The sequence below is a fragment of the Jaculus jaculus genome, chromosome 15 (assembly GCF_020740685.1).
Source record: "Jaculus jaculus isolate mJacJac1 chromosome 15, mJacJac1.mat.Y.cur, whole genome shotgun sequence".
Taxonomy (NCBI): domain Eukaryota; kingdom Metazoa; phylum Chordata; class Mammalia; order Rodentia; family Dipodidae; genus Jaculus; species Jaculus jaculus.
The window spans coordinates 52157557-52172379 of NC_059116.1; the positions used below are offsets into that span (position 1 = coordinate 52157557).

General features: G+C 37.2%; 1 protein-coding gene across 3 annotated transcripts in view; it reads right to left on the bottom strand.

Annotated features, from left to right (window-relative positions):
* Window positions 1-14823, bottom strand: part of Asxl3 (ASXL transcriptional regulator 3) — a 205191-nt gene that overhangs the window by 173599 nt on the left and 16769 nt on the right. For all 3 annotated transcript variants that reach the window (XM_045135319.1, XM_045135320.1, XM_045135321.1), the window contains exon 2: window positions 3962-4044. In XM_045135319.1, the coding sequence (XP_044991254.1) occupies window positions 3962-4044 (83 nt within the window). The remainder of the gene's footprint in view (window positions 1-3961; window positions 4045-14823) is intronic.

The following is a 14823-nucleotide window of genomic DNA, read 5'->3' on the forward strand; positions in this document are numbered from 1 at the left end:
AATTTCACATACCAGGGGAATGATATCCAGATATTTTAAAACTCATACGGAAAGTTCTTCATTCTGGTGCTTGAAATTAAAATTTAATCATACCCTACATATTTCATTGATAATGTGATGATACAGAAAAGCTGTCCTCTTTTTATCATGTCTACATAAAAATATGTGATATGCAGTATCACTTGGGCAAAAATGTCATGAATTTCATCTCAATCAAATGAAGTAACACTATCCTATCTGCTAAATATATTCAAATATTCACATTAGCTTTTTGAAAATAATTTCTGTAGGGCTTCTGTAACTTACAAATTTAAGCCAGTCATTCTTACAATGTTTTAAAATAAACTACAGAATACACACAATATTCTGGATATTGTTACACATCTATTTAATGGGACTACCACAAAACTTCTGATTTATAAACAGTAACTTCTGGATATAATGAAAAATACATGTTAGTTTATAAGAAGCTTCTATTACTGTAAGCCAAAAACTGGCAAATTAACATCTTGAGACAAAACAGGATTGACTATATATATATATATATTTGTTGACTATAAGCTGAGTGCCATAAGAGTTAAGTACCTGACCTTTATAGTACTCACAAGACCAGTGAGAACAAGGGCAAAACTGAAACATAGCAAGCTAACCTCAAGAATCAAGCCTCATACAAAAAAACTAAAGTCCCATGGCTATGTTTACAGATGGCCTTGCTTTAAGTATGGGTTGGAATGGTGATAAAGACCTTGCCACTTTCTTAGAACTGCTAGGTACAGTGGTAGTAAGCTGAGGGAAGACTGACAATAGCTTTCATCTTTAGAGAGCTGAGGGGTACAGCTACAACCATAATCTCAGGTTTACCTCCCTGCACTTATCAAACATATCAACTATTCACTTTTATTGTAAAATCCATCATTACTAAATAACTAGAAATTAATCAGCCAGGTTTGACCCTGTGAGGATAAAATTTCTAACTAAATAAAAATGTGTATAACTACACATATTTACTGTTACCTTAAATATTTGGAAAACATTTAAGAACTTGAAAAGTAACAAAACAGTACATTAAGCAAGCAAAATAAATGTCAGCATCTGCCACCTAAAGAAACATACATACCATATAGACAGTTCCAAACCTACTCAGATTCTATATAGGTTTGTTTTAGAAGGAGCTCCCATGAGTGAACAGGACTTGATAACAAGGAAAGGTCTCTAAGTAACAGGACTAGGCTTATTAGTGCTTAAAGGAAAGAGAAGAGTTAAAGAAAGAAGAACATGAAATGTATTCTGAGATGTTTACCACCAAGCTGCTTTTTTTTTAAATTTATTTATTTATTTATTTTATTTTGAGAGCGACAGACACAGAGAGAAAGACAGATAGAGGGAGAGAGAGAGAATGGGCGCGCCAGGGCTTCCAGCCTCTGCAAACGAACTCCAGACGCGTGCGCCCCCTTGTGCATCTGGCTAACGTGAGACCTGGGGAACCGAGCCTCGAACCGGGGTCCTTAGGCTTCACAGGCAAGCGCTTAACCGCTAAGCCATCTCTCCAGCCCACCAAGCTGCTTTTACAGATGAGAACTAGAGACTGGAGTCCATATCTTTAGGCTGGAGTCCATATCTTTGCCTTTCTCCTTTCTTGTTAAATTTAGGGATGGTAAATATTGCCAGAGTACTTGTAATAATACCACACTATCTACTGGTACTTCTATCTCAGGGGATTTTTTTTTTTCCTTACAGAAAGACATACTTAATGGTGCCCTGAGGTAAAATGCCTTTAGGGGAACAGTGGGTAATGCTTCATATGTCAAATGTTCTTCAGTTATGCTTGTGGGCAGGGGTAGGCAACATGTGTATATGTGTTCATATGTGCATGGACATGCAGAAATCAGAGGTCGATGTCAGGTATCTTGCTCGATTACTTTTCACCTTATTCTTTGATACAGCATCTTTCACTGGAACCAGAGCTAATTGATTCAGCTAGAGTACCAAGACAGCTAGTCTACCTCTCCACCACTAGGATTATAGGTGTGTGCCAACATGCTTGGCTTTTACATGGGTGCTAGGGATCTGAACTCAGGTCCTTGTGCTTACAAGGCAAACGTTTTTCCACTAAACTATCTCCTCAACCCCTATAAACCATTCTTTAAAGTAATTTTGTCTTCAACTTCTATTTGATTTTGCTCATAATTGATATATAAATTGCTTTTAGATGCCATTCTAAACAAGGGAACATTTTAAAAATATGGAAGAGTGCTACTCTGATAATAAGTATGATCAAATGCTGAGGGCCATAGTGCGGGAACTGTATATGGCAAGGTATATAAAAAATGACAGCAGTAGAATCACTCTCATAGAGAAGAATATCTTAATGAACAAATTTCAAAGATTTGCTGCCAGGGCTCACATCTTGTGTCTATGTTGACAGACTCCTCTTGTGTAGAGCTCACAGCTGATAGCATTAGATGTTGACCCCTCTTTTGGCTGTGGCATGAACATTTTAATAGGTATGGACAAGGGGTAAGGAGAATATCAATTGCTATGCCTCCTCATATTGTTCCCTAATTCCTCACACTGACATCCAATGTGGGCCAGGATTACCTTCAATGGGACCATTGAACACTGTGAGCAAGAAGCAGCCCACGATTGCCACCACTGTGTGGGAAATCAAATACTGTAAACACTGGCAATCATAACATCTCATGCTATTTCTGCAGGGTAGCCAGAAGAAAAGTCTCCACAGAGATAAAAATGGAAACACCCGTATCCTCTGCCCCATCTAACTGAGAAAGATAAACATTAAACACCTATTGAATGATGTTAATGTTACAGGAGCTATAGGTGAAATTAACTTTTTCAGAAAGTTTGTTTCAAAGCGATATTAATTTCTCCCTGCAGGTATACCTTAAAATCATGGTTTAATTTCCACTAAATTTCTACCACTATGTCTATAACATTTAGCTCCAGAACCAAAAAGTCCATGTAATATAATACAACTTAAGACACAAACACACCATCATAGTTATTTTAACCCATTACACATCTCTTATGATTGAGTAGTATCATGTGCATGACCCTAAAGTGTTGTAAAATTAATACTTAGAACAAAAAGGTAGGAAGACCATGGATAAAAAAAAAGTGTATCCACATGATGGGATATTACTTGGCAACAAAAAGAATGAAATTCTATTTTTGCTATGTGAATGATGCTTGAAACCATTTCATGAAGAGATGAAAGCCAAATAGCTCCATTTAAATGGTTTGCATTTTTAGGCAGTGTCTAAAATAGCAAATTGACAGAGACAGTAAAGATTAGTAGTTGCATAATGGGATAGGGATCAGGGTGTGGCTACTAACTAATAAGTATAGGGTTTGATATTAGAATGATGGAGACATAATAAACTTAGCTTGTGAGGGTGAGTATGCAACTTTGCAAATATACTATCACTCACTGAAGGAAAAAATTTATAATAGCTGAACAATGTCTCAATAAAGCTATTATTCTAGAAAGGTAAGTCTCAATGGCTAATAGAAGACACTCTATCTATTTGAGGCCTTAAATATTTAGCCATGTTTAATTGGCACCTTGAATTATATTAGTATCTGCTCATCTGTATATCCTGGATTCTATCTATGAAGCCTGTAAAAGTTTTCCTTTCTATGCTTAATTTCAGAAACACAGTCTCCTCTTACAAGAAAGAGAAACAGGCACCACTGTGATGATGAGCTAAACCATCCCCTGTTTTTGTTAACAAAGAGCATTCTCATCAATCCACTTGTAAATGATGATGTCAACAGGCAGCTCCAAGGAATTCTTAGGCCATCCAAATCTTATGCAACCACAAGAGAATTTGCAGGTAGTTAATTAATTACAATCAACTATGGTACCAAAATCTAGATACACTTCTTGTTTGCTAATTATTCATTGATGAAAACAGAAAATGTTTTAAATATGAATACTGACCTTGTTTCCTTTAATCCTTCTTTCTGAATGACTTCTAATATCTGCTTTGCTGTCATTGGTGAGTTGGGATATTTTTCTAGTGCCTAAAAAATAAAAATGAACATAAGATTCGAAGACTATTACATAAAAGTATACAAAATGAAATGTGTGTTAATCATAGTTTCTTCTTAAAGTTTCAAAAAAGAAAGGGATTTTATGTCAAAGTATTTTCCCATCACACAGTCTGAGTGAAAAAAAAATGGAGATTATAATTCTAAACTTCTAAATCAGTAACTTCTATAACACATTTGGGTTATTCTTTAAAGAAATACATCACCAAGGCATACATATCATTAAAAAGTATAAAATCTAGCCAGGCGTGGTGGTGCACACCTTTAATCCCAGCACTCGGGAGGCAGAGATAGGAGGATCACCCTGACTTTGAGGCCTCGCTGAGACTACATAGTGAATTCCAGGTCAGCCTGAGCTAGAATGAGACCCTACCTCGAAAAAAGAAAAGTATAAAATCCTAAGATGTCAAGTAAATAAACATATGTAATTTCTGTGTTTGAGAATATGCTAATACTTATTGATATTGAGTGTATTATGGCCAAAGACAGATTTTCAGGTGAGTAAATGCTTCCTAAGTTCCTAGGACCTTGGAAACATGCAGCTTCATTGTCATCCACAGCAAAGAGTAGAACACTGGTCAGAAACAGTAGCAAGGGATTCTGTTTGACCAACTTTGTTTGCATTTCTCAAGATGAGTAGGAAAATAAAAGGCTTCATGACTAAAATACTGAAATAAGCACATAGAAGCCAAAGCCACCTGGTGCTACGTATTTTCCAGTTTCACTCAACTTCCATGCCTTTGCCTTTTCCAATTGACTTCAAGTGAATCCTTTCCTTTTTCCATCGTCCTCCTCTCTCACTTAGAACTCAGTCTAGTTTCTTTCTTTTTCTTCTGCCCTAATGACTCTTTGGGGAAATAGTTTCCCTTACACAAGGGCCACAGGAATATGTATGACAATTAATTATCTCCACAGGTATTTGATCAGCCTGGCAACTAGGTTCTTTTCTTGTATTCAGAGCTTAAGCTCCATGCAGGGATGTAGCAGAAGCCCCTGCTCCTCACGTGGACAATCTGGATACACAGAACAAGCCTATGTGTCCACCACGACCTTCTGCAAGGGTAAGTGATACCTGACTAAAGGCCATCTCCTTCACACACAGATCATGGTCCCATGCAAACTAAAGGTATAAGAGTTCTCATGTTTCATTATGTAATAGGAGTATAGTTATTGAGAATTAACAGGGTAATCCTAAAAAATGCTTCCCAATCTTTGCATAATAGCTCTTGTTTTCTTCTGTCAGTGGCCAAATTTCTGCTAGCCCACTAGCAACAACCATTGCTCATCAGGGTCCCAATGGCATGCAAATATGTCTGCCACTCTGTAAACTCAGGCAACTTCCTAGTCTTACATTTGTAGGTCTTGGGCAACTTTCCCATTTTCCCAGTCTTGATCTGACCACTGTTCATAGCTGATTCTTTAAAAGACACAGAAATATGAGCCACACTGGGCAATGGGCATGTCAACAGGAAAGAAGGAAAACAGTCGTCAAAGTGGAGGAGAAAATGTGAGAGGCAAAAAACAACAAAAAACAAAACAAAAAAAAACATGGTAAATCCACACAGAAGGAAGATTAGGAATAAAAAGCTTTCCAGCTGGGCGTGGTGGTGCATGCCTTTAATCCCAGCACTCAGGAGACAGAGGTAGGAGGGTCACCATGAGTTCAAGGCTACCCTGAGACTACATAGTGAATTCCAGGTCAGTCAGGTGAGACCCTAACTCAAAAAAAACCAAAAACAAAATAAAAGCTTTCCAGTATGGATTGAATACCAGAAGCCATCAGGCCTTTAGTATCAGATTGAGACTGCTTAAGGCATCCAGCCTCGTGGACTGAGTAGCTACTAGGTTCCTTGATTCTCAGGCCTATAAACTGTTATTGTTGGGCTGCCATAAGATAATCCAATAAATTTCCTTTTAAAATAAAAAAAGAATAAAAAGCTTGGGGGAGAATCAATAAGGAAACCATCTAATAGAGCTGAACGAGCAGAAAGATTTGACCACATAGAAAGAGAATAAGAAAAGTAGACATGAATCTACCATCTGACCATTTTTTTAAATAAATGGAGTAAAACAGTGTGTAAGAAAAAGTCGAACACTGTAAATATGAATTACCAAAAGTAAATGCTATGGTTACATGGACTTTATACAGGGTGAGGGTCACCCCAAAGGAATATCAATGCTAGGACACTAATGGGCTCTCATAGCATATGTGGGCAGAAAGCTGAGGCACAGACATGAACACAAGATAGGCAGTGATTACCTCCACTGTACAGAGCATCGATGCCACTGAAGCAGCGTGATGCATGGCAAAGATGCGGATAGACTCATAGGCAGGCATACTGTAAACATTTGAGTACAAAAGTCTCATTCAGACCACAAAGGCATCCTAAGCTCAAGTCCAAGTATAAACAGGATTCTGAGAAACCATGTAATGCCCCGACAAGCTCTTGGCCATGAGCTGCTACTTGACCTTAGTGAACTGTTTCAGATTTTTTAATGATACATGCAAATTTCCTTTTTTTTTTCAGAGGTAAGGCTTCACTCTAGCTCAGGCTGACCTGGAATTCACTAGTCTCAGGCTGGCCACAAACTCACAGTGATCCTCTTTTCTGTCTCCCAGCACTGGATTAAAGACATGCACTACCACATCTGGCTCAAATTCTCTATTTTTGTACAGACTATTTCATTTAAAGCATAAGAAAAATGCTGTTTATCTACAAAATATGAAAATACTTAGAAAAATATCTCTCTACAGTTTTCTTACATATGCAGTTTTTAATTCATCTGCAATTTATATAGTAAGGTAAAATACTTAAACCCCCACTTTCCATTAACTAACCATGTTTCCCAAATATGAATTGTTTTGTAAGACACACATGGTTATGGTGAAGCATCCTTTTCACCTAAATTCTATAAATAATAGCAAGACAATAAAATTTTCTAAGTATGACATATATAAATATAGGAACAATGTATGTGCTCATATATGTATGTATGAATGCATGCATGTATCACCGTGAGCAGAACTGGATAGGAGGCACAGAGCCCAGAGTGGTTAAAGCTTGAGGGTCTCTAAACTTCCCTTGTGGCTTTCCCAATGGACCCACTGGGTCCCACCAATCTTTCAATCGATTTCTGTGCCAGCACCACACTGTTGTCTTGTGGCGTTGTAACAGATCGCCCTGTTAAAGGACACTGCACCCTTTATCCTTTGTAAGAGTCTTACTATTCACTTTTTTATTTTTACATATGAAATTTAGAACGATATTGAATGAAACATCTGATTAAATCTAGAAGGAATCTATACATAGTATTCCATTTCATATTTAGTTTAAAACCTTAAATGACCTTTATACTGCCTTATACTATTCTAATTGCAACTATGAGTAAATATTTTCACATGTTATTGCTATTGCATACGAAATCCAAATAACTATGACAATCATTATCTATATGAGCAGGTAATGAAACCCCTCATAGATCCAACAGTACAACAGTAAGGAACAGTTTTTTTTTTTTTAATAATGTGAACTGTTCTCCTTTCTAATACCTGTTATATGTCTCTTTATAATATTATTTACTTTGGCTAAAGAGTATTCTTTATGGGACTGGGGAGCTGACTCAAGTAATGTACATGAAGGCCTGAGATCAAATCCTCAGCAACAATATATGTTCCAGAAAGGCATGTGAGCCTGCCTATTATCCCAGAGACATGTTCCCTGGAGGAAGCTGGCTGGTAAGACTACCTGAATCAGCAATCTCTGGATTCAATTAAGAGACCTTGTCTCAATAAATAAGGCGGACAGTAGTTGTAGAAGATACTCAAATTTAACAACTACCCTCCACCCCCCCACACACACATGTGCACAGACATACACAGGCACCCCCTCACACTTGTATCCACACACATCCAAACATGTATACACAAATGTGAACTACACACACATACAAATACAAAAAAAAAAAAAAGTATTTTCTAATCCATTTCAAAAAATATGGGCTGAAAATTTTGGTTACTTTATCACTTATAACCTCAAATATAGACACTTAAAACTAGCATATTTTGCTGAGAACACCTGTAGCTGGACTAAGAATGGGTACATCTGGAGAAGACTGTATAATCAGAAAGCCCTGGACAGGCAGCCCCATGTATCTCCAAGGAATGAGCCTGCTTCTGTGTTCAGTCTTTACATCCACATCCTTTCTTCCAGGGCAGACAGATTGTGGCCCATGAGCTATATTCAGAGCTACATTCAGGATTTCATTCCACTCTTCCTCTCCAGGCATTGACGTGCTTCTCTCAAGCCCTCTCATTGGTTATCTTCCACGTTGCTATTGCACAAAAGATTTCAAACTCAACATCATTCTCCCGAAAAGAAAACATTTGTGGCCAGGGACACAAATGATACACACCATCCAACTGCTAGCTGGGTGTGACACCTCTTATTTTACATTGGAAGTAGACAAATACAGAATTGGTAAATATGCCACTGCATTTCACCTATCAACTGAATCATCACCCATCTTTAAGACATCTAAGTTTATCCAATGCTGAGGCTAGACACTCTCACCCAAGAACCCACTTCCCCCAGACTTTCACAGACAGATAAGGAAGGGATACCACTATAGTTCCTGGGAAAAGAGTGGTGGTATGGCAATCACATAGGGCACCAGCCAGGTGCAGAATCAGACATTTTCTGGGGAGACCGCTCAGTGGGTAAAGTGCTTGTCTTGCAAGACTGAGAACATGAATTGAATCTGAAGTAGCCATGTCAAATGTCAGGCATGGCAGCAGGTACCTGTAATCTCAGAGCTAGGAAGCCAGAAAGAGAAGGATACTTGGAGCTCACTGGCCAGTTACTCTAATAACCAACTCACTGAGTTCCAGGCCAAAAAGACTTTGTCTGAAAAAGACATTGACAGTTTTCCTAAGGATAACACCTGAGGTTGTCTTCTGGAATACTCATGTGCTCCAATGCACATAGAATCATGCATACATCCATATGTGCACACCATACACACGTGCAAAGCATGGTTCTATATATCACATGCAAGCTTTTAAGTGCTTCTTTTCATCCTGAACCAGACATTTTAAGGCTTCCTCAAGAATCCCTTAGTGCCACAAATAGAAATTCATTTTAAGTGTCCCTAAGATAAAGACATTAAACCAGCTTTCACTTAAAGGTTAATATTTAAGTCTTTCAAGCCTACATAAAACATCCTCAAAGAGCCTGTCATTTGATCATAAAGCAACAGGAAACCTCCACAATTTAAAAATCATTTTAGAGTTTATATTTGAAGGACTGTAAATGGGTACCAATTACCAGGCTTCTTCTATTTTATTAATATGAGTAAATCTTCCCCTAATCCATACTGGCAGGTCATTGAAGAGTATAGGTGTTTGAGATCTCAGGTAAATGATTATGAAGTGGTAGCTGGAAGCATCAATAAACCACTATATAGATATCCATAATTACAGAGTGCTTTTACATACCAAATAGTATTTAATTTGTTTTCACACTGCATATTATTGTATTTGATCTTCAAAACAATTCTGTGATATGTAAAAGAGAGGATTACTTACATTTTCTGAGATGTACAGAGTTGATGTACAGAGTACTTGGTTTAAGGTCATAAAGCTAGCAAGTGGATGAGCCAGACTTGCCTACATGATATTGGTGATAAGAATATTTAAACAGAAAAGAAAAAGCCACTGATACTTATTGGGATCTCCTGTGTGGTAAATTCTTACCAGGAGTTTCACATCATGAAGGATGATTCCAAAATGTCTACAATCAACACTTCCTGTTTATGCTCCTGTTTTAAAACCTCAAAGGTCCAAGCTAGTTTGATGAGACAAGAATTTAGATCACTGGTACTCTTCACATAAGAAAATAAAACATGTACAATATTACAACACTTTGACAACTACCTAGTAGCCACAGTTCAACTATGTTATTCTCAACTCTTAGCATCTTCAGTTCCTAATTAAGGATTTAAAGATGATACTTATAATTTTCTACTCTGTTTGAATGCATTTTATGAGAAAATTGTATGCTGCAGCAGTAGTCATAAGCATGTGCTTTGAAATATAAGGAAAATATTGTTATAATAACCCTAAAAATCAGCCCTGCTTTATGAGAAGCATCACGCTCAAGGAAGATAACATACTCCAAGATCCTATTACTTAAAAGGAACAGATAGCCCACCAAGCACTGAAGTTTGCTTTCTACCCAGCTAGACCACTACCGTGAGCACACAGCTTTTGGAAACTGGAGCTCCACAATGCAGATACTAAACATGGAATCCCTCTCCCAAGCCCTGCTTAAGCAACCTCACACACCATTTTCCTAAATATTCTTACATTTTCCTAAACATCATGGAATTGGTAAACTGTATATTCTCCTGATAACAACCTGATAGCACCTATCAAAACTCATTATTTACTGTCTCCTGTTTAATGTTATTATTCCTACTAAAGCCTCATGAGTTCAAATATCTTTGTCTTCATTTAGGTATATATCCCCAATTCCACAACTACTAAGTAGAAGTCAGCAGAAAAATAACATGGTAATTTGGAAGAGTGTTTGATTCATTCTACATTGTTTTTTTTTTATAAAATTATTATGAAGTTTGTGAGCTTGAGTCAAGTGAACATGGAACCCCTAACCACTAGCTATCTATTCAATAATATGCTCATTACCGTGAGCCTCAGTTTCTTCAATGCATCATTCATAAAAACGTGAGAATTCAATAAGATAATGAATGTGAAGCACTTATTCTAATAAGCTGAATGACTGTCTACATCAATGACAGTTAATAATCGTTAGATAAGACCACTGAGGAGGAAAAAAGCCTTTGTACTCTATCTAGGAACATGGACATTCTCAATACACAGAAAAAGAGGTCTAAGGAAATGATGGATATTTGATTCAGTATTTATGTTAGCCACATATTCCCACCCCTCATATCCTGTACAAAGCAAAGTGTAATCTACCTTAGATTCACAGGTCAATCTGTACTACACAGTCCCTGGTGTCACTGTGGCTCTGACACATAAAGAAAATGGAGAGTGAGAAACAAACACCAGTACACAATACACTCTAAAATACTATATACATATATGTATGTATGTATATGTATGTATGTATGTATGTATGTATGTATATGTACATATATCTGTATATGTATGTGTATGTATATATCCCAATTCAAGCTACAAAGCATGTTTACTAGGACATAAACTCTCCAACCACAGAACTTTGTGACAGTTTGTTCTACTCAAAGTCTCCTGGTTATTAAAATGTCTTTTCTTTTATTTATTTATTTGAGAGGCGACAGAGAGAAGGAGGCAGAGAGAGAGAGAGAGAGAGAGAGAACAGGCACGCCAGAGCTTCCAGCCTCTGCAAACGCATTCCAGATGCGTGTGCCCCCTTGCGCATCTGGCTAACGTGGGTCCTGGGGAATTAAGCCTCGAACCAGGGTCCTTAGGCTTTACAGGCAAGCGCTTAACCGCTATGCCATCTCTCTAGCCCGAAAATGTCTTTTCTGTACATGAAATAAAATTTCTGCTTTTACTTACTTGTGCTAAGTAGTTTTAACTCTAATCTGTGAATATATGAATCATTTTAAGGTCTGGGGAGATGGCTCAGTGGTTAAAGGTGCTTGCTTGCAAAGCTGTGACCTGGGTTTAATTCTCCAATACCCACATAAAGCCAGATGTGTAAAGTGGTTGATGCATCTGGAGCTTGTTTACAGCAGCAGTAGGCCCTGGCATACCCATTCTCCCTTTTCCTCTTTTATTCCCTCTTTCTCTCACTCCATCCTCTTCTCTCCATTCTCTTCTCCTTCTCTCAAATATGTGTGTGTGTATGTGTGTGTGTGTGTGTGTGTTTTAAGGGAGAGTCTTGCTCTAGTTGACCTGGAATTGAATATGTAATCTCAGGGTGGCCTTGAATTTATTGTGATCCTTCTACTTCTGCCTCCCGAATGCTGAGATTAAAGGCGTGCACCACCATCCCCGGCTTAAATAAATATTTTTAAAAGAATTATTTAACATGAAATTATAAGCACAATGTTAACATGAAAGTTTAAGAGGCAACATTATTTAACTCCACAAAATGGCTTCCATTATGTTCATCACATGATTAGACAAATATATTTTTATCATAATGAAAGATTAAATCTCCCTTTGCTTTTAAGCAAACAGAAACTCACTTTCTTTCAATTATAAATGAAAGAAGGAGTTTTCAGATAATGCCATCTAAATAACCCTGCTTTAAATAGTCTTCAATTTCCCAGTATCATATAAACAACACATCTTTAAGAGTTATACTCATTAAAAACATTAATTGCTACTGATAAATAGTTTTAATTTTACTTGAATCAAAACACAATATAGCCCGACATGATGGCTCATTCTTTAATCCTAGCACTCAGGAAGTAGAGGCAGGAAGATCACTAAAAGTGTGATGTTAGCCTGAGCTACAAAAGTGAGTTCCAGGTCAGCCTGAAGTAGAATGAGATCCTGCCTCAAACACACACACATACACACAGTATCACATTGGGTTGCTTGTGTATGTTTATGTGATAAACTTGGTTTAATAATTTCATTACTGTGTATGGAGCATGCACGGTATGTAGATATAATGTGTGCATATGTATTCACTTTTGTGCAGATGTGCATTCCCTGCATGTGCAGATGTAAATTCCAAAGTAGAACATCAGATGTCCTCCTCTTATCACTCTTCTGCCTTATTTTCCTGAACCTGTAGCTCACTATTTTTCACAATGGTAGACTTAAGCTCCAGCAATCCTCCTGCCTCCAGCCCCCCCCCCACTTAGAACTAGGTTCCAGGGCTGCAGAGACATATTTTGTATTTATGTGGGTGTTAGAGCATCAAACTCAGATCCTCATACTTGCACAGAAATAACTCTCACCTGCTGGGCCATCTCCCCAGTCTTCAGTTGTTCTTTATAGCAATTATTTCACACTGTCACTCAATGAAACTTCCAGGTCTTTCAACATTTGCTTCTTAAATTATATCCACAATTCTAGGATGTATTTTCCAAACTTGCCAAATATATACTTGTTCAGCATACTTTTGTTGGTTTAAATCCATCTGGGCAGCCACAAAGACCTCATTAGTTACCAATATTTGATTACACAACATAACAGCAGATAAATTCTTCTCAGAAATCGTGCACACATTTCTATATAGCTTATAAAACACACACACATGACATTGGTCCTCGGGAAATGGTATCTTTTCAGTTCCAGGTAACTGGCTCCAGCTTACAACGTTCTTCCGGCATCGTTCTGTGCTCTAATTGTTCAGTTACCCTTTGTATTCTGAGGGACCCTCGTGACTGAAGAGCATGATTTTGAAGCACACTTGCACAATATTCATGACAGAGCCAAACAAGGGGAGGAAAAATAAACCATGTGTTTTCACAGGGATCATCTTCAAAATTGATTCTGATTCCTCAATCAATATTCTCTTCCTATAGATGATGAATCTTCTACAAGTTCATTTAATTATACTATACAACCAGTTAATAATTGTTCATCACTCCTAAAAGAGTTTCACAACAGAATTATGTCAAATAAGTGACTGGAATTTGGCTTTAACAAGCATATCTTCCTGATGTATAAGTCTAATAATCCTATTAAAAATAAATTAATTTAGTTTGACATGAATTAACTGAAAGAATTCATAATGCCTTCCAGGGATCTTAACCTCCATTTCTAAATTTTATAGCCATCTGTTTAATAATCTCTAGAATTTTAATGAGAGTTGAGATAAATCTCAAAAGCTTATGATTTCAAAATTTTGCCCTCTCTCTTTAAAATAACAGCAAATCCTGACATAACAGTTATTCTGCCTCAGGCCTCATTACACCTTGCACATGAGCTTACTTGCACCTCATCACAACTCTCACAAAGGGATGTTATCATTCTCATTTGTAAAATGATGACTTAAGTCACTAAAATGCAGAAAAGTGCATTAATTCACCCAAAGTTACACCACTAGAAAGGGGTAGCTGACAGCTTTGAACCCAGACCATCTGGACAGTACTCCCCTGGCCTCTGTGATCACCAACCCCTTCTCTTATCTGCAGATTCTTTCAGTGCCAAATGATAAGATTACACTTTATCATTTCTTATTCAATCCACAGCTAATATAACATCTCTCAACATTACTTTCCTTATTGCATCTCTTTTAAGAAAGCTACACCAATTGAAAAAGAGACTGAGATTAGGAAATATCTCAAAAATGAGACATCATGGCTGATGATAAAGTTGCTATGCTGAATTTTGTGACACTTTTAAAAGGCAGTTAGTAAACTCAAGCTAGCTGAGTGAGAGAAACATGAGTCTATCAGAACAGCTAAAGATTCCCTATTTCTAAATTAATGGAATAGCTCATGGCAAAACTCATGGAGTCCCTGGTGGTAATAATATCAGTAAGGGTTTCATAAAGCCAAAAAAATAGAACATAAGAAAGCTATGTTGTATGTTCTTCCATAAAAATTTAAACCTAACCCAAAAATATAACTGAGAATATTAGGTGAAGCTAACCAAATAGATTATGTTCTCATGGTCTAATAGGACTAAATGGAGATTATTGCTCAAATGACAATTTTGAGTTTGTTGGTATTTTGTTACTAAATGTAGTCATAATTCTAAAAACATATTTGTAGGTGACAAGATTACTACCATATTATGAAAATTAGGAGGCTGAGTAGTTG